Source organism: Apiospora hydei (genome assembly GCF_038363865.1).
Source record: "Apiospora hydei strain CBS 114990 chromosome Unknown utg000006l_segment0_segment0, whole genome shotgun sequence".
Classification (NCBI taxonomy): domain Eukaryota; kingdom Fungi; phylum Ascomycota; class Sordariomycetes; order Amphisphaeriales; family Apiosporaceae; genus Apiospora; species Apiospora hydei.
The window spans coordinates 5,235,596-5,260,310 of NW_027117365.1; the positions used below are offsets into that span (position 1 = coordinate 5,235,596).

Genomic DNA, 24,715 nt, shown 5'->3' on the forward strand with positions numbered 1-24,715 from the left:
CAACGACCCCTGGCTGCGACCGGGCTATCATAACGCCGGCTCAATCACGTCTGAGCCGAGCGCCTTGTCCACACAACCGCGTTTCATTCCGCGCTTCACGCGAAACAGTGCACGCTCATTGATGAAGCTATCTATCCTCATTCCAAGTTATTGTCTTCTGTCCTTGTTTATGCCCTTGGATTTGTAGTGCTAGATCATATCAGGATTCATCGACGTCATGGACGGATTCCCTACCTTACCCATCGAGGTCGCGCGCATGATTCTGATCGAGACGGTCAAGGCTCGCGGTTTAAGACGCGCCGCACGTTTGCGTTTCGTCAGCCGATGTTGGAAACGCGAGGTCACGGACGCCATCATCGATTCCGGCGTTCTCGACGGCCACTGGGAACTGACGCTTTCGCCCTTCTGGCCCGAGTATCTCATGCGCCACCTTATGCGGACCCATCGGCCGCTCTCGCGCGCGCTCCGCCTGCTGCGCCTGGCCGCCGAGTGCGTCGTGGCTTTCCGCCGCAGCGGAAATACCATGGATTCCAGCTCGGACGACCATTCCGCCGTCAGACAGTACCTCTGGGAGATCTGCCAGACTCACCAGAGGAAGAGGAGCTGGTTTACACACCAATCCCTTTTCCTGTTCTTGGTGTCTGAACCGATAACGCCCATCCACGATACCGACGAGGATTTCAAACTCGTGCTGCTTGCAGCGGCGTCGGCTACCAACGACGTGGCTCTTGTCGAACAGCTGCTTCCCACCATATCCGAGGATTGTACACGTTTGTTCTTCTCCAACACTCCGCCTAGATGCAGGTTAGTTCATCTCGAGCTTACGGGAGTGCGAGCAAGCGGACTGCGGCACTGACATGGAACGAACACAGCCCTATAGTAGGCCATATCGGCCACCCGCTGGAGGTCGCGGCCTTCCGAGGCCATGTAGAAGTGGTGCGCCTTCTGCTAGGTGCGGTCCGGGAACCGTCCCTTCTGAAAAAAGCACGCGACGCAGTACTTGTGCATGCAGCTGAGGGTAACCAAATGGAAACCCTCGAGCTTGGTCTGCTACCGCGGTACGGAAGCTATGATCAGGCCCTGGTTATTGCCCTGAAGTTCACATCAAGCCCCGACATATTCGAGCGCGTCTTCTCGTTGTGTAAAGATCATTCGGCAGAAGACCTCTCGGCGGACGAACCCCTGGGTATGGCCATGCGGGCGCCCACAGTTGACCTCGACGACTGCCTCAGGTGGGCTGCTATGCGTGGCCATCTGATCATGACGCAGCGCCTCGTCCAGCTAGGGAGCATCACTACACAATGCAGACCAACTGAATTTGCGTCTATGTGAGTCCGTGGGGGGCCTCGTCTCCATGGCTGCCGAGTATGGGCATACTGAAGTCGTCGCGTTTCTACTTGAGCGCGGTTTAGAATACGACCCCGCCTCGCTCTCGTGGGCTGCTGGGTATGGAAATGCCGATTGTGTAAGATTTCTCCTGGAGCGCGGCGCTGCGGATCGCACCGATTCAATGGACCAGGCTTTAGTGAAGGCCGTCAAGAAAGAGAATGAACCAGTGGTGCGGCTACTGTTAGAGTGGGACAATCCACCGGACAAAGAAGCATGGCAGGGGGCGTTGGATGCCGCGGAAGAACAGGGCCTATCTTCGATGATCAGCGTCCTCAATGGTTATAAGTACTTGAGACGTTGGGTTCGGACAGACTAAGGACACGGGGACTATGTGGAGAAGAATGACAAAAGCTTACTGGTATAGTGGCTGGGCCGAGAAGCGGTTTCCCAGCAATTTCCGTTTACTTTGAAGGGAATCACAGTTTTGCTATACGGGGCTGCATCCAACAAAGCAGGTTGTCGTAGACGTTTTCTCACCACAGGGGGCAACAACAGGCACGAGAAAAGGCAAGAACACTGGGGTGCGATGCACCTTATCGAGAGGATAAATCCAGTTACATCAAGACTACCAGATTATTATGAACGAAGCTGAAACCACCAACGATGCCTACTGTAGTCGTGCCAACCTGCACAAACGGCAGAATGTGGTAGCAAGCCTAGCTGACGACGGACAATGTAGACCCTATCTGCGACTCGGCAACACTTTTGCGTACGGCATGATTGGCGGCTCCACCAGTCTCTTATCCGGGGAAGTGAGCATCAGCCCCAAAGCGACCGGAATCAAGCCAGTTGTAGCCAAGACATCCTCCAGCCCCAGCCCCGGCGCCGCGTAGCGAGAGCAAAGATCCGCCACATCGACACGGCTCAGGTCGCCGGACCCGACGCCGCGAGCGAGCGCATCCACGACGAGCGCGTGCGTCAGCGGGTGGTACAGCATCCCCCGCGTGCCCGTAGAAGCCCGCGCCCGGCGACCCGGGCGGACACACGACCTGCGGCTCGACGTTGGTCACCCCGACGCCCCGCACGTCGAGAAGATAAGCCGAGGCCCCCGCGCCGTGCTGCGGCTGGACGATCTCGTCGAAGAAGCCCGAGTAGAGCGTCGTCGTGGGCACGTACGCGCTGTCGCCGCCCGCCGCCCGCAGCGTCGCTATGTAGCGGGACGTGTGCTCCTGCTGGATCACGGCGGGGTCGCACGGCCCCAACCCGAGCTTGCTGTCGGCCGACAGGCACAGCGCGTTGGCCAGGACGGTGCCGCGGAAGTCGGGCGAGACGGGTAGGAAGCTCGAAACGCGGGCCCGCGTCGAGGGCCAGAAGGTAAAGGCCCACTGTGTGTCCAGGCCGCCCTGGGACCAGCTGACGACGGTGACGTTGCTGTTATTGCCGCAGACGGCCGAGAGGTAGTTGATGGCGTACGCGACGTACTCGGAGTTGACCTGGGCGTCGCGCATCATGCCGCCGGGGACGTTGAGCCAGACCGGGTCCGCGTGCGGGGAGCCCGTGAGCAGCTTCCGCAGGTTGGCGCCGAACACCGAGCCGCCGTAGGACCACGTGCCCGGGACGAGCAGCACGGGCGGCTTCGCGCCGAACGTGAAGGACGGCGGGATCCGGATGGCGGCTCGCAGCTGGGCCTCGGGGACACTGTACGGCGCGTCGCCGGCCGCCGCCGCCGGGTAGACGGGCCGCGACACGTTGGTTGGGTTGTCGGAGTTGTCTACCGAGTTTTCGCCGTCGAGAAGTTCCGCAACGATGGATGTCAGGTCCTTGCCATCCTCCTGTGGCCCCAGACCCGAGCCCAACTGCAAAGCGACATTCTTAAAGAGATTTGTGGGCGTGGCAGCGCCATATATGCTCTGCAAGGTCTCCTGAACTTCCGGGATACTCGTCGGTGTCGCCCGCGGCTTCACGCCGTTCAGGATGTCGAGGATGGTCCCGGGATCCCGCGTCTGGTCGAGCTGCTTAAGCTCGTCGCCCAGGCCGAGCACCGTGCCGAGAGCGCCTCCGACAAGACCACCGACGAGGCCTCTGCTTTGTACTGCTGGTTCTTCATCAACGGCCACTACAGCACGGGCAGCTGTGTCGTGGACGGCTAGCGAAGCACCGAGTGCGAGATGGGAGATGGAGAAACGCATGATGACCGCAGAAATCGTACACCGCAGGATTGGGGGAATTTGCGAAAGAACGACGGGAGGACGTGAAGACTGATAGGTCGCTAATACATATCACTCGCAGAGCCCGAATATCATATCCAGAAGAACCGGTTAAAACGGTTAATCTCCCACTCATGCACCTGTTCGCTTGTCTAAGAAAGCACACGAGACATTCTGCTTTGGCATTTCGAGCGCGACTTGAGCCAGCAATTACACATGTACATACTTTTCACCCCCTTGTCGTTCGTGTTCTTCACACCGCTGTAAAGGAGTGCGATGGATATAAAAGCGGGCTTTTCTTCGCGATCCAATCTCCCACCGGTGGGCCAAGATCTCTGACCAGTGGCTGAACCCCCGGTCCGGTTCGTCCCCATCCGGGATGTTGCCTCGATCGGGCGGCAGCGGCCCGCTCATTTGTAAGAAAATGGCCATTTGGGATTTTGTTCACATAATGCAGGCCTGTCTGGTGGCGCGAATCCTTGACGAGTTCGTTTCAACCCTGGATTCAACTGCAGAATGCCAGCCATCATCCTTGTCTACTTGATCTTGGTGGCATCTCAGAGTACATACACATCTTCGATCACTTTCGTTCCGCCCCCGACAGATGCTGCGCAAGCTCTTTGAAGCCCAGATTTATACCCGCACTCTTCAAGATGGCGTCGTTGCACCACTGCGGCGACCACCCGGACAAGAACTTGATCGTGCCGGCATACGGGCCCCGCCAAAATACGCCGCCTTGCCCCGGTCCCACGATGTCGCCGATGATGGACTCGACGAACGGCTCCGCCGCGATCCCCGGCGGCTTCAACTTGCCGTTGGCCCATCCCGCGATGAGGTCTTTGATGGCGGCGTAGCGCGACTTCTCGGGCATCCGGAAGCTCGGCTCGTTGTCGTGGAAGTGCGTGCTGATGGCCCCAGGCATAAGGGTCACAACGGTTACGCCGAAGGGTTCCAGCTCGAGGCGCATGGTTTCCGAGAAGGATGTCAGGGCGGACTTGGATGCAGTGTACGCCGCTGTTCGGCAACAACACACAGTCTTTTAGCATTGGGTAGAAAACTGCATGGAATTGAATTTGGGTTTTTTTATTGAACATACCGATCCACGGCGTGTTGACCACGGTGCCGCTGGTGCTCATATTGACGATACGGCCCTTGCTGCGGATCATCAGGTCTGCGAACCCCTGCACCATGCGTACGACGCCGAACACGTTCACGTCGAAGACGTGCTGCGCGGTGTCGACGTCGACGTCGAGCACGGGGATCGTGTACCCGACGCCCGCATTGTTGACCAGCACGTCGAGCCCGGCGCTGCCCGTCACTGTCCCAACGGCGGCCGCAGCGGACGCGATGGAGTCCGCCGACGTGGTGTCGAGGGCCAGCACCGTCACGTTGGGGAGCGACGACAGCTCCGCGGGGATCTTGGACACGGTGCGCGCCGTCGCGAAGACGCGGTGGGAGCGGCGCGCGAGGGCAAGCGCCATGGTCGCGCCGAGGCCGCCGGCGGAACAGCCGGTAACGAGGATAGTCTTGGAGGCCATTGCTGGATTGTTCGAATGTGGAGTTGTCTTCATTGTGTGAGATGCATTCGCGACGGCAATTCTTCACTTTCTGGAATTGGATGTCGAGATGGGAAATTGTTGTGTTGGGTTCCCCCGCGGAGCAACTCAGGAATCGGGTAACCAATCTTGGGTTGCCTCTGTTTTACCCGACCCAGCAATCTGGTAGCTATCCATGCATGCTAGGGTCGGAAGACGGTAGTACAGCCTGGTTGGCTTGGAAGCAACAACGTTACATTGCGTTGGCTCGGGTCAGGGCCAGTGGTCACGCCACTTTCCGCGACGCCTACAGGGGTTGTTGATCTGCTCGCTGCGTTCTTCGGTTTCTTTTTCGGTAACCAACGACTGAAATGTGCTGTAAATCATGCAACGAGTAGCATAGCTACTATAGAGGACCCAGAAAGTTGCCACCGTCATCAAACGCCCAATTGACCCAGTCAGACATCCCGTCTTCCGTGACCGAGCAGTCAACCATCCCACCCTCAGATGAACCCTCAATGCCGTGCTGTGCCGCCAACTCAATAGGGGAATCTCCGTCGTAGAAGTGGTCTTCTCCCTCTCCCAAATCTGCATATTCACGAGGACTCTCTGGCGTGCTGCGCTCCTCCTGCATGGTGCAGTCCTCGTAATGTGAGGTGGGATCTCCCTCGAAGACTCCTGATCTAGTTTCCCAGCACCGAGGCTCATCTATATCATCATCCACACTCCTGAAATCACTACAGCACACCCCCAAACACCCTTCGTGTGGATCGACAAATTCCTCCTCGTCAATCTTGCATGCGATAAGGCTGTGTTCATCTTCGTCTGTCCATGTCCCTCGAGCTTCTAGGAGTGAAGTCAGTGCCAAGTGGTCGTTATCTCGAGCAAGCTTCACAGCGCGAATGTACTGATCTCTGCCCTCATTATCAATGCGGCAACCTTGTTCGAGGAGGAGGCCCACCGTATCCAACCGGCCATGTTCGGCAGCACCCTCTAGCGCAGTTCTGCCACGATAGGGTGCTCTCGCGCCATTCACGTCGGCACCAAGGTCGATAAGTTTCTTCGTGATGCCGATGGATCCTCGAATAGCGGAAAGCTGGAGAGCAGTAGCACCAGCATAGCGTGCTGGCGGCTCGTTCAGGTCAGCCTTGTGGGAGAGCAGCAAGTCCATCATCTCCAAATCTCCACTCTCAACCGCATACTGAAATGCGGTCCTTCTATCTTCGTCCCCGGGTTCCGCACCGTCAGTCCTGCAGCAGTGTTCGGTTGGTAGAGACGTTGTAACAAGGTGTGTATACAGCGAGACCTCCATGATGGTTTTTCCCATGATGCGTGGTTGATGTATTCATCTGGGATCCACCGTTTCCTCCACTGAAACGAGTAAAGATCTGGTTCGGAAACTTGTGCATAGATCGGCACGAACGGGTTGTACCAGGGATTGACCACTGTCATTGGGATCGTAAATAATATGCCGAGTAAAAGGTCCATGGGCTCATATTTTCCAAATCTAGCCGCAAAGTTGATAGCACTAAGTAGTGCATACTTTTCGTTGGTGTCGGGGGCATGAGCTTCATTCCTGCTTGGCAGCGTCTCCTCGAGAAGGTGGACGAGGCACGAGTACCTGAACTCGCACAGGGCCCAAGTGAGACCGAGAGTGAACATTGAGCAGTATGCATCTGGATAGTTCAAGCGAACCTCACCCACGGCGGCACAGTAGAAATGAATGGGCGCCGGGCTGGAAGAGCAGCTCAGCACCTGAGCGCCGACTTCCAAAATGCGGGTACCGGACATAGGATTGTCGAGAATAAGACTCCAGAAATAAGTGATACTGCCACGTTCCCATGCACCTCTGCACTCCTCCAGGAATTCCAGCTCGTCGAGGTTATTGCACGATTGCATTAACTCCAATGCGTGTGCATCAATCCGAGAACCCCAATCTAGAAGCCACCGAGCTGTGGTGAGGTTTCTGCGCCTGATGCAGATATGCAGAGCGGTCTCTCCGTCACTGGTTTTCCGAGTCAAGTTGAATCCATGTTTAACAAGAGTTTGCACAAATAAAATAAACTCATTGTCTCCGTACATTCCAGTCCCTACTGCCTGTAGCAGTTCGTCTCCTTCGAGTGGCGCTCCGCTGGATAGAAGCAGCGCCGCACAAATCCAATTGTGACGATCAATTGCGAAACCCATGGGTGACAACGGTTTTGATGTACCGGAACTTCTGGAGAGATCCAATAATGCACTAGACTGCGTAGCAGGCTTGTGCAGATTGGCGCCATGCTTTAAAAGCAGGCTACAGAGCTCCCAGTGGCCCCCGGCCGCAGCAATATGCAAACCGGAAGGAAGGTCACCATCATATATGGTAGAAGGGTCGAAGTTTGGCGAAGCCCCCATCTGTAAGAGGGCTTCACATACTTCGTATTGGTCTTGAAACACTGCCAATCCGAGGGGGAACATCCCCCATCGGTTTCGTACGTTGAAGTCAAAGCCCCCGCGTTGCAGTTCAGCTAATTCAGGGACATCGTCAGTATAGATTGCTAAGAACACCTCAGATAGCGTGGATGGCGATGATGTGAAAGCCCGACCGTTCAACGGCTGTTGAGCTCTGTTGGCCCTCTGATGCTCCACGTATGTCCCCAAAGAGAAGAGATCGTGCCTGTAAGCTGCGTAATCCATTGGCGTGCCATGCTGTTGACAGCAATATTCATCCGGGTTCGATCCAGAAGACAGGAGTTCATCCAGCATATTTGATGACCTCCCTTCGCCCCCACACTCGGAGACAAGTACCAAGGGTAGGTGCTTGCTAAGCTTGACATCAAGACGTAGCAGCCAACGAAGAGTTTTTGAGTGCATCGTATTTACAGCAAATCTGAGTATTTTTTCCAAGAATGATTTGACGACTGGTTCCCTAAGAAATGGGTGCTGGGGACGCAAGGTTTGATCTAAGATGCCCGAATGCATAAATTGATCGAATATGACTTCATCAAATTGCCAATCAAGATGGTTGTTGGAGGCCATATACACCATCAGGCCCAAGTAGGATACCACTGGGTCAGGGTATTGACTCTTCATGATGCGTTGGGCTTGAAGTATGTGCTCTCCAAGAAACTTTTCCGGGATCCAAGTCTCAAACCAGTTTGAGAGCCGAGTGACGCTCAGTGGGCTTGTCTTCGTGAGCCACCCGACAATATTGAGCAGTTTCGAGAAGGGTGCCTGGAGTTGGGACTGCGAGACGCTGTTCGTGAATGTGTACTGGCGGCCCAACATGTGCTGATGGACTGAGGAGAATCTCAGAGATGATAGTTTGGAGGCGAAAAACGGGCAGTGTCTGAGGCCACTCAACCTCAAGTGTCATGGCTGGTGGCGTACAGACTGTTGTCATGGGCCCGGCCGGAGGTGACGGGCTCGCTGGCATGGTGATCTTCTCGGTCCGCGTGTAGTAGTGGCGAGATGTCTCCTTCTTGAGCCTCTTGGGTGGAATGAGGACGCCGTCAACAATAGCGACGCTGTCCTTATCTTCTCGTTTGCGCTTTTCGATTTTTAATTCGATATACTTCCAAGCTTCCTTCGGAATATTTTGTACAAAGCCCCAAGCCCTGAAGTGAGACTCATAGTCGCGTTTCCTGGCGGGTCAATAAGTCAGTGGACAATATTCGTCGTGCACTATATCGTATTGAACTCACGATAGGTTGAAGCCCAAGGCTGCCATCTCCGTCACCAGGGAGGACATTCCCCGCCTTTCCTTCACCCACAAGCACCAGAGATGGTTCTTGTGGTGCTCCCACTCTTCTTCACTGTAAGAGGAATACATGTTCCAACCAATATGAATCAGCCGTGTGTGTAAAGTGAGAGACACTGAAGGGAATGAGAAGGGTGTGTCCTTGGAAAGCACAGGGAAGCCTTAGGTTTATGATGGTGTGGCATGATAAGACGAACGAGGGGCATCCAAGCAGCAATTGGCTGATCCCAAGAAGCAGCAGCCAAGGCGGAAGGGCCTGGAAGCTTTTGGGAACCGCCAATAGGAGCGAGACAACCCACTTGTGCAGATGTGCATAGTAAGTGGGTGACAACCGAAGCGGCTATGGCAATGATTGGTGCTTCCCAAAAATTTCAATGGGGCTTCGTCAGATCTGCAGGAGCTGCATATCTCATTGGCCATTCCCAAAAATCCGAGCAATCAATGCTTGGAGTCCAGGTTCAGCGGATAGTACGACGTCTTGGCCATTTCAGGCGACGTTGAGGCTGTACCCGGTAATACCTTGCGGGTGGTGGTCAAACGTATCGCCCCGTCTGCCTTCTTGGTAATTAGTAGGACCGCCCTTTGTGGGTTATATAAGTGCGAAAGGGCCTCAACGTTGAATATCCAGAGGACAAAAATCAGTTCCACTCCTTTAAACGCGATTAGAAGGCCCTTCACCAATCACCAATAATAGATGGAACTCTCCACTGAGTCCATAGTTGCCATCATTGGCCTGTTCCTAGCTCTACCATCGGCAATTGCTCTCACCTGGAGCTGTATCAGATGCCAACGGCGCGTACGCCGCGTCCGGGACCTGTCTGATATCGAATCCGCTCTACCCTTGATGCCAGCCACAGCTTCGGGCTCGTCTCGCAACCAAGCACCCGCAAGCACAGATATCGCGCTGCAGATTCAGCTTCTACCACTCCCACGCATTGGATCGGAAAGCTTTACTAACTCAGAGCTGTACGCCACTGTTCTCACACTTCCTCGAGCTAGCATCGGTGAGGGTTGCATCCGTTACGCGGCAGATGAGTCTTTTTTGCTAACACACATCAGTCTCCGCTTGACATGCAGGCCGTACTAGCCAATATGGGGCATGCGTGTTCTCATGTGTCGGTAGTACGACCTACGGCTGGGATCTGCATATAACAACTTCCTTGTCGTTATGTTCACACAAGTGCGCATAAATTGCTGCAATGGGAAGCTCCTGCTACCACTTGGAATGATTTGGGACGCATTCACCCCGTCATTGGTATTTGGCAGGAATCGGATCACTCCTTGGCTACAACATCTGTATGTTCACATATAGCACTTTGAGCTCGCGAGCTTGACATCTGGATTACATAATTACAATTGAGATGGAGAAGGGGGACTTACAGATACTTGACACGGTATGATGCCGTGATCTCCATCAAGACTTTGTATGATTTATCGAATAATGAACTCAAGTAGCCCCAATTACTATTCGAGATGATGCGACATCGAAGTACACATTTGGCTTATCTCCGGCATATCTAACAGTGTGATAGTTCTCATTTATGTATCCTTCGTTTCAAGTGTTGCAATTCTACATAAGGCACTCTCTCGACTTGGTTCAATATTGGAGTTTAATCATTCCTGATATTCAAAACAAACTCCGCCAAATTCTTGCGTGATAGACTTCCTTCCCATTCCCGCTCGATGCAACCAGGGTATTTTGTGAAGAATAACATGGGAGACCAGGCGTTCCTTCGTACCGACTGCAGATAGAACATGCACCCAGGTGGCGTTCCACGAACGCGACGAAAGTATCCGCGCCGCCCTCGATGAACTGCCCACTGATTTACCTGCAATGTATCGCCGCATCCTCCATAAACGACAGAACCTGGCGCCAGAGTATCAGGAGATAATTTTGAAACTCATGCTAGTCGCGATGCGGCCTCTTTCTCTTGATGAACCCCGCGAGGCCATCAGCGTCGTGCCACTACAGACAACATGGGATCCTAAGAAACTGATCAACGATGCCAGATCTGTTGTCGCTTGTTGCGGTAGTTTACTCATCATTGATGAAGAGCAGTCGATGGCGCACTTCGTTCACCCAAGCGTGCAGCAATTCCTTCTCAGTGGCAGAGAAGATCCCAGCCACTTCCACTTCAGCAGAGAAGCCGCCGAACTCGATATGGCCAGGGTTGTTCTCACGTACCTCAATTACAATGTCTTCCAGACACAACTATCCACAGTCAAGGTTCCCAGTGTTCCTGCCCGAGACGTGCCGGCTCACATTATGGCTGCTTCCCTCGGAAATTCGGAACGCATACGTGCTCTTGCACTGCATCTGTTGAGAAAGCGGCATCAGGGTCACCTAGACATTGGCCAGAGACTCTCGGATTACAGTGGCCAGTTCCACAGCAAAAGCCAACATCGGTTTTATTTTTACCTTTACGCTCATCATTACTGGCTCCATCACACCAAGGTTCTATCTCCAGAAAACGTGCTAGAGCTTGGCTTGCTACGACGCGTTCTATCGCCCTCGATGCGTTTCAGGTCAGATGAAAGGGACGAATGGCTTTCTGAAAATACCCCAGGGCTCGCCGCTGCAATGTACGAGCAGCGAAAATTTCCGGATGCCCGAGGAACTGTAAGAGCGTTAGCACATGGCCATCTCGGATTGTTTCATCTCAACCTTCGTTCAAGGCGTCACACCATTCGGGGGGTTGTCAGTATAATGCCTTGGCTTCGTGGGTGTTGGCTCAGAGAGAGAAGCTGTCCTGATTTAAGCATTGATATGCGTATAAGACTGATCCAGCTAGCGGGCCTATATAAAGACCACAGCATCAGCCGTTGGCTACTTGGGCCACGATTCACCGCAGAAGAGTATGAACAACTCCGGCCTATCGGAGATGCAACAACCGACAGCTACCGCATCGCTCTTGTACTAATAAAAGCCCAGAAAGATTTGGGTTGGATGTCGGTGAAGGTTGGACTCCACGAAGAGCATGGGGTGGTAAGGAGGACCAAATGCAAAAATCATAAGGGAATTGTGTGTGGTTTTGATAGGATGTGCGAGTGCATAGTCCCTGAGAGGTGTCACGGACTGATAGACAGGCTCAAAGACGAAGGGTATAGTGAGAGCCTGCACTTTACTGAGTTGCCCGGGTTTTGAGTCACTTGATTCTGCTGGCCTGCGCTGGAATGAGTCGAAAAGGAAAAAAGAAAAAAGAGTTAATCCTGAGCGGCAACAGCGACACCTCCTTCACAGTTCTCCGAAACTGTCGTATATAATACCTAGGCTGTTAGTGTTTCATTAATGTATCTTATTAGATAATTGGCCAGAAGCAGCTGTGTACTACCTGTGCTCATGAGTTTTGGCAAGAATCAACATGTCACCGCAGAGAATGCGGACTGCTACTGTGGACATTCTCTCTGGGGATTACCATCCTGGTTCTGCTACAGAACTATGAGCTTTTGAAGAATGTCGCCGAATAATGAATCTGTTACAAGGGACAAATTACAGAAGGCCTAGGTAGGTTTTCTTTGGTCAAGCACGCAGGCGGGTTGATATTTAGACCTTGTTTTTCAATGTTTCCCAGGGAACACTACAAGATCTCGCCCTATAACCATAGCAATGAGCCCATCATATCCTTCGAAGCAGGCAAGGATAACTATAGGTCATCTAAGAGCCCTGCATTTAATTAATTTATCTATAGATTGGCAATGTCTTGAACGAGGCGAAGCGCTGATTACGGTCATGTGATACCGACGTGCTCCAAAAGCTGGCTCATGTGATGAACCACTGGCACTTTTTGTTTGAAAATAAGACACTCGGAGCCTTGGGCCAGGGGAGAGTACAAAACAGCGCGCATACCCGCATCCAATGCCCCCTCGATATCTGAGCTGAGAGAATCGCCAACCATGTAAGTAGCATCAGCGCTAGTACCCAAGCGATCGAGAACATGGTGGAATATACGAGGGTCTGGCTTAGCATACCCAACCTCCTCCGAGGTGACGAAATGATGAACAAGATGGCGGACTCCGATAAACTCAGCTTTCTCGGTCTGGTCTTCAATTTGTCCGTTTGTCAAGATTGCCAGAGAATAGCCATGATCGCGAAGTTTCGTCAAGGTCTCGATGCTGCCAGGAGTGGCTCGGCGGGCTTCCCTGTATGCCGGCTTGTATACGGACCGGAACTCTTCGACTTTCTCGAGACTTGGTTTGGCCAAACCAAGGTCTGTAAAGAACGTTTGGATCTTATTCACGTCCGCTTGTTCATAAGTGATCTCGTTGCGAGGGTAGGTGTCGTACAATTTCTGAAGAGCGACATCGTATTTGGCGACGAGCTCGTCCGGAGTCTTGCTGGTTAGTTCGGGATATCTGCTTCGAACGGCCGAGATGGCGCATCGTAAAGAATGCTGATAGTCGAAGAGGGTGTTGTCTAAATTAAACACGATAGCCTTAGGGGTACTGGTGTTATCCATGTCGACTATCGTGATAAAGAAGCTAACTGGACTAAAAGCCTTCTGGCATTCCAGTTGGACGAGTGCTCGGAACCAAAAGTTAATTTCAAGGCTGGGGAAAATAGAAAAGAAAAGACCCTATACTAATTACCTCTATGCACACTCTAGTAAAGTAAAAGAAAAGCTTATTAGACGCAAACTAAGTCGACACCTTACTAAATACGAGCGAAGCCGGCCAAGTTGGTTAAACATCGAAATTAAGGTACTGGGTACGGACTGTTTATCAGCTCACTACTACCTATAAAACAATAGACATTCTTAATCGATAAGCAGCTGGACACAATCTGTACCAGCCCACGTGCTGCAATCAGCTTAGTTCATCCACGGCAGCCAAAGCGAAAACCTACGTCCATCTCGGCCATGCATACTTAGCTACAACGACTGGGCAGGCGTCTCTCATGCCCTCAACAGAATCATATCATATCAACCATGGAGAGGATAAACACCAGATGTTGACACCTATTAAGCTTGTAGTAAGTAAGATATTGTTGAGGGTCTCATTCGAGTGCGCCGGGAACCAGCGAAAGTACCAGACATGCCCCTATTTATAGCGTTCCTCGTGTTGAGACTGTGCGCCCTGTGATTTCCTGAACGGGAATTAATATTCATCATTTGTCGTGTATGAACTGTTCCGGATTGCCAGAATGATCGGTCCGGGATCCAGGTAATTACTGTGATGGTAGGAGCGTGGCGTCTAATCAGGATGAGATCTCGACGTCACATCTAAGGGCTCACCCTTTTTACAACTGGTGTAACTAACTTGTAGGCTTCGGTTTCGGCTTCGGCCCAGCGGGGACTTCGTGAACTCCGGCTCAAGAGAACGCCTCGTAGGAAGAAAGGACATTCGGGCATGTCCTTGTCTCTGGTCTCTGCTATTCTAGTAAACCCGGGTAAGCAGGGTTGTGACATGACATTGTGGCATTTCACGGCTCATCTGAATACGAACAACATCAGCCTCTTTGGAAAGTAAGAGATGCCGAAGCTACCTATTTGCATGCTACGGGATGGGGACAGGTGTGCAAAGGTTGACGAGTGAAAGTAAGCTGCAGACACAGCACCGACCGCCCATACCAATCTATGCCTGGTGACAGAATGAACATGCTGCCAAGCGTCGTTGTGAATCGGACGGCCTCCCACTGGTCAATGCCGGCAGCAAAAGTGCACTTTTGGAAAGCAGAGTCAGCAGTAGCCTAGCGCAGCAACCCAATATCTGGATACGGACAAGGAAGGGTTGCTATGCTACTACGTGACAGGACGGGGCTAGAACCATCAGGTAGGGCTGAATGGTCCGGTCATGCATGCTTCTTTCTGCATGTGGCTGTTGGGTAAGCTCCCTTTCTCTGTCCTTGTCGATCTTTTGCGGTCTGACGTTCCGAGTCTGCTGACTTAATCCTCAGATCATCTACACAGCTGGTTTGCTCTCACTGCCTTACCTTAGCATTATTACGAAACCAGGAACGGGTGATGTACCCAGCAGGGTGGGATGGGACTCTATCCCACCGGGATGGTGGATTTCCAGTCCCTCCCTCCCTGGTGGTTGGATCAGTGGCTGCAGTGAGGTTTGGACGGTTGGGGTCGACCGTTGGCCAGGGCATGGGTTAACGTGAGATTCTTCTTTCACCTTGCTGATTTTTGCCGGATTGGGATGAAGGGTGCGAGGTCTCCCCAAAAGGCGGCCAATGAGACGGCTCGTCTCGTCCCCAACGTCGGTTCGCACTTGGCTGCAGAGCCAAGTCCTACCTCCATGAGCTTCTTTTGACACGGGCCAGGGTTGGAAGTGCTGCAACATCAACCCTGGCACATTAATTCTCATGTTAATCCTTTGCATCGACGAATGCCGGCAGTGCAAAGGGCTGAAGGCGGCACTCTGTCCGGCCAACCCTATTGCCTGCCGCGATCACTGGCTGGTACTCAATAAGACGCAGTCGTTTCCTCGCATCGAAATTCCGTATGTTCGCGAATAGCCGGCCAAGGCGCAGGTGATAATTGACAACGTAATGTCGTCTCACATGATCATTCACAAGGCGGTATTCTCGTAAGGTTCACCTGCAAGGGACCAACTATTTTACTTGGACCCCTTCCCCCACCCTCATCGAATTTCCCTGGGAGAGATAGTATGAATCATGCCTGTTCACTCAACCAGCCAAGATAACTAGCAGTAAGACAGTTGTGCATGATGGTCGGCATACCCAAATCAAACCGCTGTAGCTTTTGCAAAGCAAGGAAAACAAAAGTGAGTATCCAGCACCTGCCCCAGTCTCTCTCTTTCAACCCTTTCTTCCACATCCACACCCTATCCCATGGCAGAGCTTCTAATGGACAAACCCCTATAGTGTGACGAGGCCTGGCCGACGTGCGGCACTTGTCAACGTGCAAAACGCCCATGCTCCGGTCCACCCAGGATGAAGTTCGTCATCAATGGCTGTCACTCAACATCCGGCGGCTACGACAGCGCATCCTCCACGAGCGAGAGGAGCGATGCTTCAACGCCCAGGGATGATCATAACCAAACCTCTCCTCCACGGATCTTGAAGCAACACCAACCTAAGTTTAGGTGTCGGGGGCGTAACATCAATGAAGACCGAGGTAGCCTTCACAGGCTAAGACTGCCCAACATGCCTCCGAAACCCCGCGACATCACTCCGACCCCAGCAGACCAGCTCGCGGCAGAGCTTATATGGTGCTTGAACGCTGCGCCCGGGACGGGTCATGATCTGTACCTTTGGGGCGCCTCGCTGGGACTCTTACCGCCTCTGCTCGGCCAGAGCGCCGCACTGCAGCATGCGACGAAGCTATTGACGACTACCTGGTCCAACATCCAGCGCGGATATCCGCGACGCGCGTGGCTGGACGCTCAGCTTTACGATGCGTGTCTTATCAGCCTACAGCAAACCTTGGAGCAAGTCTTCGAAGACCCGACCTCCAAGCTGACGACGACGGCCACACTGGCGGCTCAGACATTATTGCAGAAAGTCGAGGTAAATGAGCCACATTGCTGTATGTGTAACATGCAAAATAATTGGCTGAAATCCTAACTAGATAGTCTGCAACGACGCGTCTGTGACGCACCAGAGCAACCACGCCGCAGGCTTATCCGCCGTGATAAGCATGGGTGGTTGTGACCAGGGGTTTTCCGAGCTTGGGTTGCATTTGGTATTCGAGAGTTTCTTCACCGTGGTAAGTCGCGCATCTTGTTGGCCTCTCTTCTTTTGTTATTCAAGACTCATCAAAAATAACTAATGTGCTCGAAACAAAACAGCTAATGGGTGATGTACGGTGTGTCAGAGACAGCGTGTTCGCTGAACCGGCCTGGTCCAGCGCTATGCACAAGGCATTGGACGCCGCCACCTCGTTGAAACCGAAGCTGCTGAGCCGGTTCTACCGGTTCTGGCTCGAGGTGGCTGTCTGGCCGACCCTTGTGCGCCAGCTCCGTCAGCTGCACGAAAAGCCGACCGAATCCATGTTGGCCGCCGAGGTGATCTTGCGGGCGAGCGCCCTGCTCGAGTACCTCGAGGATCTCGACAAGGCCATCTTCGCCAAGGCCATCGAGCTGGGCAGCATCGTCGAGGTCGAGAACAACACCAACCGGACTGGCCGGGACGACGAAAAGTTCACGCCCACATCGTACGAGTTTGCCAACTACAACCTAGCCAACTTCTTCCGCGCCCACGCCTTCTTTACCATCATCGCGCTACGGATCCTGCAGTGCGCCAATACGTTCCTAACCCCATTGAGTCCTTACGGTGGTTACACAGAATGCGGGGAAGAAGACCAAAGCTGCCACTCTCACTCCCCTAAACAACAACAACAGCAGCAGCTCCAGAGCAAGATCCTCGACTTCAGCCGGCGGCTCTGGCAGGTTTACCCCTACATGCGGCGCCGGCGGCCCTTGGAGCTGGGCGGGACCCTGCATCTCGTCGTTGCGTACGAGGCGGGCGATGCGCGGCAGAAGGCGTTGACCTGCGCTGCTTTGCGCGAGGTAGAGTCGGGCCATGATGGATCATTCCCGCCGCCGGACGAGGATGCTACAATTGTGGCAGAAGCTATGGCTCTTACCGGCCGGTCTTTGGCTACAAATCAAGACAATGAGTTGATCGACTGGGATGCCGAGCTGCAGGATCTGGGATCAATGGACCTGAGCAGCGAACTGTTTTTATGGGATCTACAAGGACTAGGTACTGATTTAGGCGTTGAACCGGCCCTTGCATAGCTACATGCGTGTAGCAAGGGGCACGCAGTTATCCTCGTACTCGATCATGTATTTTTATGTAACTTTACTTTAACTAAATACAACCGAACAACCCTCGATTGTTTGAGATGCGAACCTGTCTGTCGACCCCCTTTTGCAAGCTGTTCGATGTCCACGAGGAAAGCGCAATCACCATTGTCTCCCCTAGACTCTGTCCCAATATTAGGTCAGCACTTGGTAGCAATCCCCATCGTGTCGATGCCAATTCCATGTAAGACCACAGTCGATCGAAGTCGGGACAAGTCGGCCGAGACATTTGCCGACCGTGCCTTAATCATCAACAACATATCATATCCCACTCGGGTACAGACAGACAAGAATCTCAGTAGGGATCTTCGTCTTCTTCTGACGGGTTCGACGGGTGGGTGGTTGAGTGGCTGGCAACGGCCGGAACTGTCATCTTTTCATGTGTTCCCCCAAAGTGCACTTTTTTTGAGGGGAGGGGAGGGAACCGGCCGGCTTTATATCATGTGTATTGCTTACTTCACTTTGCCAATGCGTCGTCGGACAAGTAGAAAGGGGCCACGCGTCGAACCGTCAATTGCAGATCTAGTCTCGCAATCTTTAACCATGATCTCTAGCTTCTGACGAGGACCTAGGAACGATGTCGTTGCCGTTCTTGGATTCCAACATGCCGCTTTCGCATGGGTAGGGGATGTCAGAATCCGATCTGACATTGCAGCGATCCCAGTATCCCAGCAATCACACCAAAAGCCAAAAACCCCCCGACGACAAGGCAGGCATTGCCATCAGGGTAGCCTATTGCCCAAGCAAACACAAACACCATCGTACATGGACGAACCAAGTCAACGATTTCTATCATCAAATAAACCCATCCCATTTTTATACATACAAAATGCTGACCTAAGCTATATCGCCGCCGCTAATTGGCAATCAATTGACCTTTTCTTTTCCTCTGAAAAAAGTCATGTGGGCGGAAAACATCAAGTCTTTAACGTGACTTGACTTGACACCAACACATACATATACACGCGCGCCCTAATGCATGCCAGCCCTAAAGAAGAAGTTCTATAAATCTAAGTGATTGGTTGTTGTGCTGCTGGCTTGCCTGCCTTCAGAGCTAGCCTCGCATGCGCATCCCGACCTCCCCCTCCTCCCCCCCGTGCCCCAGCTCCCCGCCCGGCGTCTCCGTCGCCGCGACGCTGATGACACTATCCCTGCGCCCGCCCGTCATGCCCTCGATCCGCAGCGCCACCTCCCCGATGCGGCGCAGCACCATCAGCAGCGCGCCCCGCAGGTCCGGGCTGACCTCCTTGCCGAGCAGCTCGACCACGAGCGGGTAAAAGGCCCGCAGGTGCTCCTCGAACTCCTTCTCCGGCCAGACTGAGTACCCCTCCAGCACGTCCACCACGACCGGCCGCCACGCCACGATGTTGCGCTGCTGCGACTCCTCCTCGAGCGCCAGGTAGCCCTTGATCACGTCCTTGCACAGCGGGATCAGCGCCTTCTCCACCTCGGGCCGGCTCTCCGCCCGCGACGGTGACGTGTCTGCGAACATGCGGAAGAGGATCTGGATGTACGTAGCGGCCGATCCGCTCTCCTGTTTCAGAAGGTTGGGGGCTGCTTCATGAACCCTTCGCGCCACAGCCGCATCCGCAGCTCCTTGTCGTTGTTGAACTTGCGCGCGAACAGGAACGACTTCTTGAGCAGCGCCATCAGCCGCAACAGCTCGGCCGAGGGGATTTGTGAGTAAACAGCCTCGTTGGAGAAGAGCTCATTCACAGTCTCGATCATGAGCAGTTGTAGAACACATCGAGAAATGATCCGGTTGAAGAAACGGCGTCGCGCAGCCGTCACGACAACAGGCTGTTGCTGAAGAGACGAGCTGGGCTTGAATTCTTCCAGTGGGGTCGCGGCCGACATGGTCGGCGTGCGCAGGCTCTCGTCATCGGTAGCCGCAGAAGCTGGCGAGCCCGACTTGGTTTCGGATTCTGAAGGCTGGCCGTTCTTGTCAGTGCCATTGATGCTCAAGGCATTGCCCTCCTCGGTATCATCGGTCGGCGTTAAGGGAACCTCGAAGCCAAGTCCATTGGGAGGAGGTGAGAGGGCTGAGGGCGCGTTGATGGTAGTAGCAGAGAACAACTGATAAGCAGTCGTCCTCTCGAATAGTTCACAGAAGGAGCCGACAATCTGGTTCCAGTGCCCAGCATTGAACTTGAGCACGTTCTGCAGGATGAGCTGCTGTAGGCAATTGCTTCCTATCCGGGCGATCGTGTCGTTCTCTTGGCAGATACACAGTGCCAAGAGGTCGAGGAACCGATCGAGCATGTACTCCAAGGCATCGAAGAAATGGGTAAATAGCACAATCATGTTCCGGAGAGCCTGGATCATGGTCGTAGATAGCCACACTGACAGCTCTTCATGGCTCAATGCGTTGCTAAGCTCCGGACGTGATCGTAGCACGATGAAGATGGGGGTAAAGCTGCTGGCGCCAGAGGATGTCCCAGAAGTCCGATGGGAAGTCACCACCGTACTTCAAAAGAGCCTCGAAGAAATAGTTGAGGGCATTGGACCGAACCTCGAGGTCTTCTCCGTTCATCAAGACGTCATGGAAGGCGAATAGAATGGGGAACCAGAATCCCTCTTCGAGGGATGTACCACTCGGCTGTTTGGTCGAGGCATCCGGGGGCTTGGGCGCATTGACATCCAGATGCCCTGACGCGTCGTATCTGTGTGAAAGGGGGCACTCCGGTTCCTTGAGCATCCGCGGAATAATAGACTTCAATGCCTCCATCGCTTGTAAGCTCTTCCTCTGGAACTTGACGTTCTTGGAGAACTCCGTCAGACAGACAATCAAGTCTGTAAAGGCGCCCTGAGATATGACCACACCAAATCGCGTCTTGTAAACCAAGGTAACGTTCTCAAATGCAAGTGTTACGATCGATTCATGAGGATCCTTCGCGGCCACTGTGAACACGCCAAACATGGTCCTCCATCCAGAGCGAATGTTCTCCCCGCGAGCCTGGATCATCTGGATCAGACAGCGTAAGGCCATGTCCTTGACAGTAATGTTGTTGGAATTCGATATGACGTGCTCGAATGGCTTCAGGAAGTCCTTTTGGAACTTGAAACCAGGCAACTCCTCGATCTCCATGAAGCGCATGGACAATTGGCGCAGAGAGTCGAGGGCGAAGTAGACAATGGCAGTATTGTTGTGGCATCCGACCTTGTTGAAGTGCTGGCCAAGCACGGCCCAGATGTTTGCCCACTCGAATCGTACACGCGTCATATTGTAGTAGCTGATCTCGACAATCTTCTGCAAGCTGTACGTGCGAGGCGAGTCGTTGGAGCCCGACACCTTGATCTCGTCCCAACTGACTTCTGTCAATGCCTGGGCAAAATGAACGATCGCATCGCCCTTGAGGTTCGCCGTGTTGCTGAATATGCGATCCACGCTCCTGATGACTTCCTCGGATCTGCTTTCGAGAGCAATCTCCATGGAGAAACCCTTGGTGGCCGTGTTGGCTCGGTTGCGGTGCTTAGACGATGCCGTCGACTTCTTGGACTCGTTGGTATTACTTCGCTCAGGCGGCATGAAGCGCGCCTTCGAGACATCAGGGATGGCGCCTTCGTCAACTCCTCCGGATATCAACTGCAGTCGATCCAGCTGACTGATGCACATTAGCACATCCTTCCACGACTCTCGCAGATAGTCGCCCTCGGTTTGGCCGAGTTCCAGCATGGCTCGCAGCGCCTCTACGTTCTTGGCGAGAATCTCCTGGGGGTTGTTGAGATTGGTGGCGTTCTTCAACGCCGACATGAAAGCCTCCCGAGGTGTCGACAGCTCGAACAAACAAGCGATTTTGATTGCTTGCTTCATGCCTTCCAGGCATAACTTGTGGACCTCGATGTTGCTGGCCTTCTGCATCTGACTTGACAGTGCTGAGAAAAGAGACATCCAGATAACGTCGAACATGGGTCCCACGTGGCGGAATGAGGTGGCAGGGATGAACTTGATGCCGGCCTTGGCAGCATTGCGCTTCTGGTTCCTGAAGAGATTCTTGAAGAGCTGCTCGGATCTCAGAGCAATCTCCTCAGACTGTTGCACGTGTGCTTCTCTTTGAAGATCGCGACCAACATTGGAAAAGGCCTGACCAAGACCCGCAGCAAAACCCGTCGACGGTGCCGTCGCCACACCTGCAGCCGCCGCAGCATCGCGCTCACTCTTCAGAACGATCTCGTCGTTTGCAATCTCATCGTAGATGCCCAGCAGGTACTCGTCGGGAAGATCGGCGTTGTCGTTGATACCTCTGTTGTTCTTGATGAAGTCCTCCTTGCTCATGCGCCGGGCAATCTTGCTGCTGTGCAGATCTGTGTTGAGTAGAATGACCGAGTAGGCAAGAACATAAGCTGTATCGGCGTTCGCGAACGCATTGGGGTTACCCATAACATAACGATTGGCGAACTTCAACATGAAACGATCGATCTTCTGCGCTTCACCAGGCAGTCGGAAAGACTGCAAGAACTGGCGTAACGAAGGGACGAAGCGCCTCTTGGCGAACTCCATGGTATCCACGAAAGCGTGCATGATCTCGATATTCTTGGGGTCACCCTCGCCAAGGTACTCTCCAATCTGCGCCTTGTCCAACTGAGGATTCGAGATGAGGAAGCGCGCAATGTCTTCCGGACTGTCGCTGGGAATGAAACCCCCCTGCAGGAGAAGCTTGATGCCTTTCTTGGGCTTCTCGTTGAAGGCCCTGATGGCGTTCGTCATGGCCGTTTTCCTCGCCTTCGCCTTTTCCAGCTGAGCAGGGTCATCCTCCATGATAGGGGTCGAAGGTGGCAGCGGGGTCTCGAGGCGTGATGCGCTGTCACTGACCGACGGATCAATCGACTCTCGTATGTCTTCCAGAGAGGCGCGAGTCTCGTCAGAAGAACCCGCGTTGGCGCCGGGTCGTCCTACCATGGACCAGTTGACTAGCGATCGCAGCGCTTCGACAAGCGAATCCAGTGCTGTCCGCTTGATTATGTAGTCCTTCGGTACCTCCGACTCGGTTTCCGCCGCGGGAGCGATCTGCACCACCGTCAAGGGCGGCGGTAGCATGCCCTTGAGCTGCCAGTCGGCGCCATTGCCAGAGTTCGAGAACTTATCTTCGTATAGCTGTTCCTGGGCGGCCGTAACAGGCACCGGGCCACTCGCGAACTTGGCAAGATCCTCGATTATGGTTTGAAAGATGTTTGCAACGTTTCTGTCGCAATCGTAGTTCAGGTACGTCTCGACCAGGCCGCGGGGGTCACCGCAGAGACGGTTCAGGACGTTGATAAAATACAGTTTTTGCGACAGGGGCGCGGTTCGCCTCGCCAGGAGCGCAAGATAAACTTCATTGAGGAAGACCTCAATTTCTTTCTGATTTCGGGGTTAGTGCAGTCCTCTATGCTCGGGTTGATTGCTAGGACAGGGATGTTACCTTGAAAGGGGCTCGCATGTATTTCAACATGAGCCAGAAAATTTCACAGCAGACTTCGAAGACCCGATCTACGGAGCTGGCGCCATTTCGTGTGATACTTAAACATAGATAATACTTAATGGCCTGGAGGAAGCTCGTGGGCTCGTTGCTCTTGGTGTTGGTAATGGTACATAGTGGAGAAGTGAAGATGAGAATATGGTTGTTCAGAAGGGTGCGGATCAAGTGCAAAGAGATGAGCTTGGATCGCATTGGCTGGCCACGGATGTCGTATAACTGGTCGGGTGGCAGGATTTTGGTAGACAAGTTGCAAAAGGAGCGGAAGACAAGGTAGGCATCCCGGATGTAGACTTCATCTTCCGCGTCGAGGGACTCGGACGAGTCGTCGCCATTGACGCTCTCGCCAGTCGTCGGCTCGGATACGCTTCGCGCCGGTTTCGTCGTCTTTATTTGTGTGACCATGGTCGGCCCATCGCCTAGGTTTGAGTCGTCGAAGCTCTTTCTGTGCTCAAGATCCTTCAGCGTTAGTTTCGCGCCGTCGTTGGTGGATTCGGAAGGCGCCGTCTCGGACTCGCCATCGTGCATGCCATCCGCGTCGTCTTCCGCTTCTGCCGACGCGTGCATGTTGCCATTGCCGTTCACAGACTCGGGGGCGTCGAAGGTGACGTTGCTAGTGCTGTGCTTCAGTTTCGACAAGCTCATCCTTGCCTCCTTCATGTGTAGCCTCGTCTTGACGCGCTCAAAGACCATACCCACCATCTGGGTCAGAGTACCTTGGGCAGCCTGTTGGGTGTCGGTGCTCCTGGACAGGAGGAATACATTGTAGACTTGGCGGACAGCCTTCAAGAGGCCGGCGCCATGCACGACGATCTTATCGTTGAGGACGGCGGCCAGGAGAGCCTGGACAATGTGACGCTGCACGTCGACGGGCGTGGTCTCGCCCTGGAAACAGTCGCATATCGTGTCGATGGCTCGGTCGATGAGCGGGGCCTGCTCTGTGCCGTCTTGCTGGAGCGCGCCGGTGTGCGCGGAGAAGTAGGATGAGGATATGAGCTTGCCTATGCAGTCGAGGGCGACGTTTGTCAATTGGCTACTGTTGAGCTTGGTGGCCAGCTGCAGGGGCGCGAAGATGACGTCGGGGTCGGGCAGCGGCGAGTCTGCTTCCTTGATGGCCTTGAGGGCCGTTTCGGTCAGGTCGGCAAGCTGCTTGTTCCTCTGCGCCTCCTTGGAGGCCTGGATGACCTCCAAAGAGGACACCACGAAGACGAGTGAGGTCATGGCGTCCGCATTCACGACTCGGTGTCGTGGGCCATTCGTGGTCGGCGGCGGCGTCGTCGTCGTTGTCGGGCAACGTGGGTGGTGGTGCTGCTGCTGTAAGGACGGTACGTGTTTGGTTGGTAATACGTGGTCTTCAAGGTATCTCGACTTTGACCTTGGGGTTGCCTGTGCTAACCTTAGGGATGTATGTACACTAGGCACATGCGCTCCTCTCGAATAGGATGCGGCGGGATCGATAGTGGCGGGTCAAATGCAGCAGTGGGATCCGTTACGCGCTCCGTGACTTAGTTCACAAATAGATCAGGCGCGTGGGCAGCTGAGAAAGGGAAGGATGGTGGTGGTGAGTGCTGTCGTCGAGTCAGGAATTATGTGTCCTCAGGATAGATACATGGCATCTCAGAAAGTCGAATTCGATTTAGATTTAGGGGGCAGTTGGCAAGGCGGAAAAATAATTTGGAT

The 24,715-nt window shown here is 53.8% G+C and overlaps 10 protein-coding genes across 10 annotated transcripts; 3 read left to right on the forward strand and 7 right to left on the reverse strand.

The window, feature by feature from the left end:
* Positions 1-217: 217 nt before the first annotated feature.
* Positions 218-1,705, forward strand: PG997_008900 (uncharacterized protein; the record flags this gene model as incomplete). The annotated part of the gene is made up of 3 exons (XM_066813215.1): positions 218-804; positions 873-1,275; positions 1,334-1,705. 3 exons carry the CDS (start codon positions 218-220, stop codon positions 1,703-1,705), a joined length of 1,362 nt encoding a protein of 453 aa, XP_066668557.1.
* A 424-nt stretch (positions 1,706-2,129) lies between these two features.
* PG997_008901 (uncharacterized protein) lies at positions 2,130-3,518 on the reverse strand (the record flags this gene model as incomplete). The annotated part of the gene is made up of 1 exon (XM_066813216.1): positions 2,130-3,518. One exon carries the CDS (start codon positions 3,516-3,518, stop codon positions 2,130-2,132), a length of 1,389 nt encoding a protein of 462 aa, XP_066668558.1.
* Positions 3,519-4,116: 598 nt separating this feature from the next.
* Positions 4,117-5,074, reverse strand: PG997_008902 (NAD(P)-binding protein; the record flags this gene model as incomplete). The annotated part of the gene is made up of 2 exons (XM_066813217.1): positions 4,117-4,550; positions 4,633-5,074. 2 exons carry the CDS (start codon positions 5,072-5,074, stop codon positions 4,117-4,119), a joined length of 876 nt encoding a protein of 291 aa, XP_066668559.1.
* A 403-nt stretch (positions 5,075-5,477) lies between these two features.
* On the reverse strand, positions 5,478-6,245 carry PG997_008903 (uncharacterized protein; the record flags this gene model as incomplete). Its single annotated transcript, XM_066813218.1, has 1 exon — positions 5,478-6,245. The coding sequence occupies one exon, from the start codon at positions 6,243-6,245 to the stop codon at positions 5,478-5,480; it is 768 nt and encodes a 255-aa protein (XP_066668560.1).
* Positions 6,246-7,161: 916 nt separating this feature from the next.
* PG997_008904 (uncharacterized protein) lies at positions 7,162-8,879 on the reverse strand (the record flags this gene model as incomplete). The annotated part of the gene is made up of 5 exons (XM_066813219.1): positions 7,162-7,202; positions 7,312-8,346; positions 8,388-8,405; positions 8,438-8,691; positions 8,752-8,879. 5 exons carry the CDS (start codon positions 8,877-8,879, stop codon positions 7,162-7,164), a joined length of 1,476 nt encoding a protein of 491 aa, XP_066668561.1.
* A 622-nt stretch (positions 8,880-9,501) lies between these two features.
* On the forward strand, positions 9,502-11,728 carry PG997_008905 (uncharacterized protein; the record flags this gene model as incomplete). The annotated part of the gene is made up of 4 exons (XM_066813220.1): positions 9,502-9,811; positions 10,015-10,103; positions 10,573-11,427; positions 11,600-11,728. The coding sequence occupies 4 exons, from the start codon at positions 9,502-9,504 to the stop codon at positions 11,726-11,728; spliced, it is 1,383 nt and encodes a 460-aa protein (XP_066668562.1).
* An 807-nt stretch (positions 11,729-12,535) lies between these two features.
* PG997_008906 (uncharacterized protein) lies at positions 12,536-13,264 on the reverse strand (the record flags this gene model as incomplete). The annotated part of the gene is made up of 1 exon (XM_066813221.1): positions 12,536-13,264. The coding sequence occupies one exon, from the start codon at positions 13,262-13,264 to the stop codon at positions 12,536-12,538; it is 729 nt and encodes a 242-aa protein (XP_066668563.1).
* A 2,215-nt stretch (positions 13,265-15,479) lies between these two features.
* Positions 15,480-17,513, forward strand: PG997_008907 (uncharacterized protein; the record flags this gene model as incomplete). Its single annotated transcript, XM_066813222.1, has 4 exons — positions 15,480-15,536; positions 15,637-16,300; positions 16,347-16,480; positions 16,563-17,513. 4 exons carry the CDS (start codon positions 15,480-15,482, stop codon positions 17,511-17,513), a joined length of 1,806 nt encoding a protein of 601 aa, XP_066668564.1.
* Positions 17,514-18,633: 1,120 nt separating this feature from the next.
* Positions 18,634-19,904, reverse strand: PG997_008908 (uncharacterized protein; the record flags this gene model as incomplete). The annotated part of the gene is made up of 2 exons (XM_066813223.1): positions 18,634-19,108; positions 19,147-19,904. 2 exons carry the CDS (start codon positions 19,902-19,904, stop codon positions 18,634-18,636), a joined length of 1,233 nt encoding a protein of 410 aa, XP_066668565.1.
* A 46-nt stretch (positions 19,905-19,950) lies between these two features.
* On the reverse strand, positions 19,951-24,256 carry PG997_008909 (Sec7 domain-containing protein; the record flags this gene model as incomplete). The annotated part of the gene is made up of 2 exons (XM_066813224.1): positions 19,951-22,920; positions 22,982-24,256. The coding sequence occupies 2 exons, from the start codon at positions 24,254-24,256 to the stop codon at positions 19,951-19,953; spliced, it is 4,245 nt and encodes a 1,414-aa protein (XP_066668566.1).
* Between the last annotated feature and the right edge of the window lie 459 nt (positions 24,257-24,715).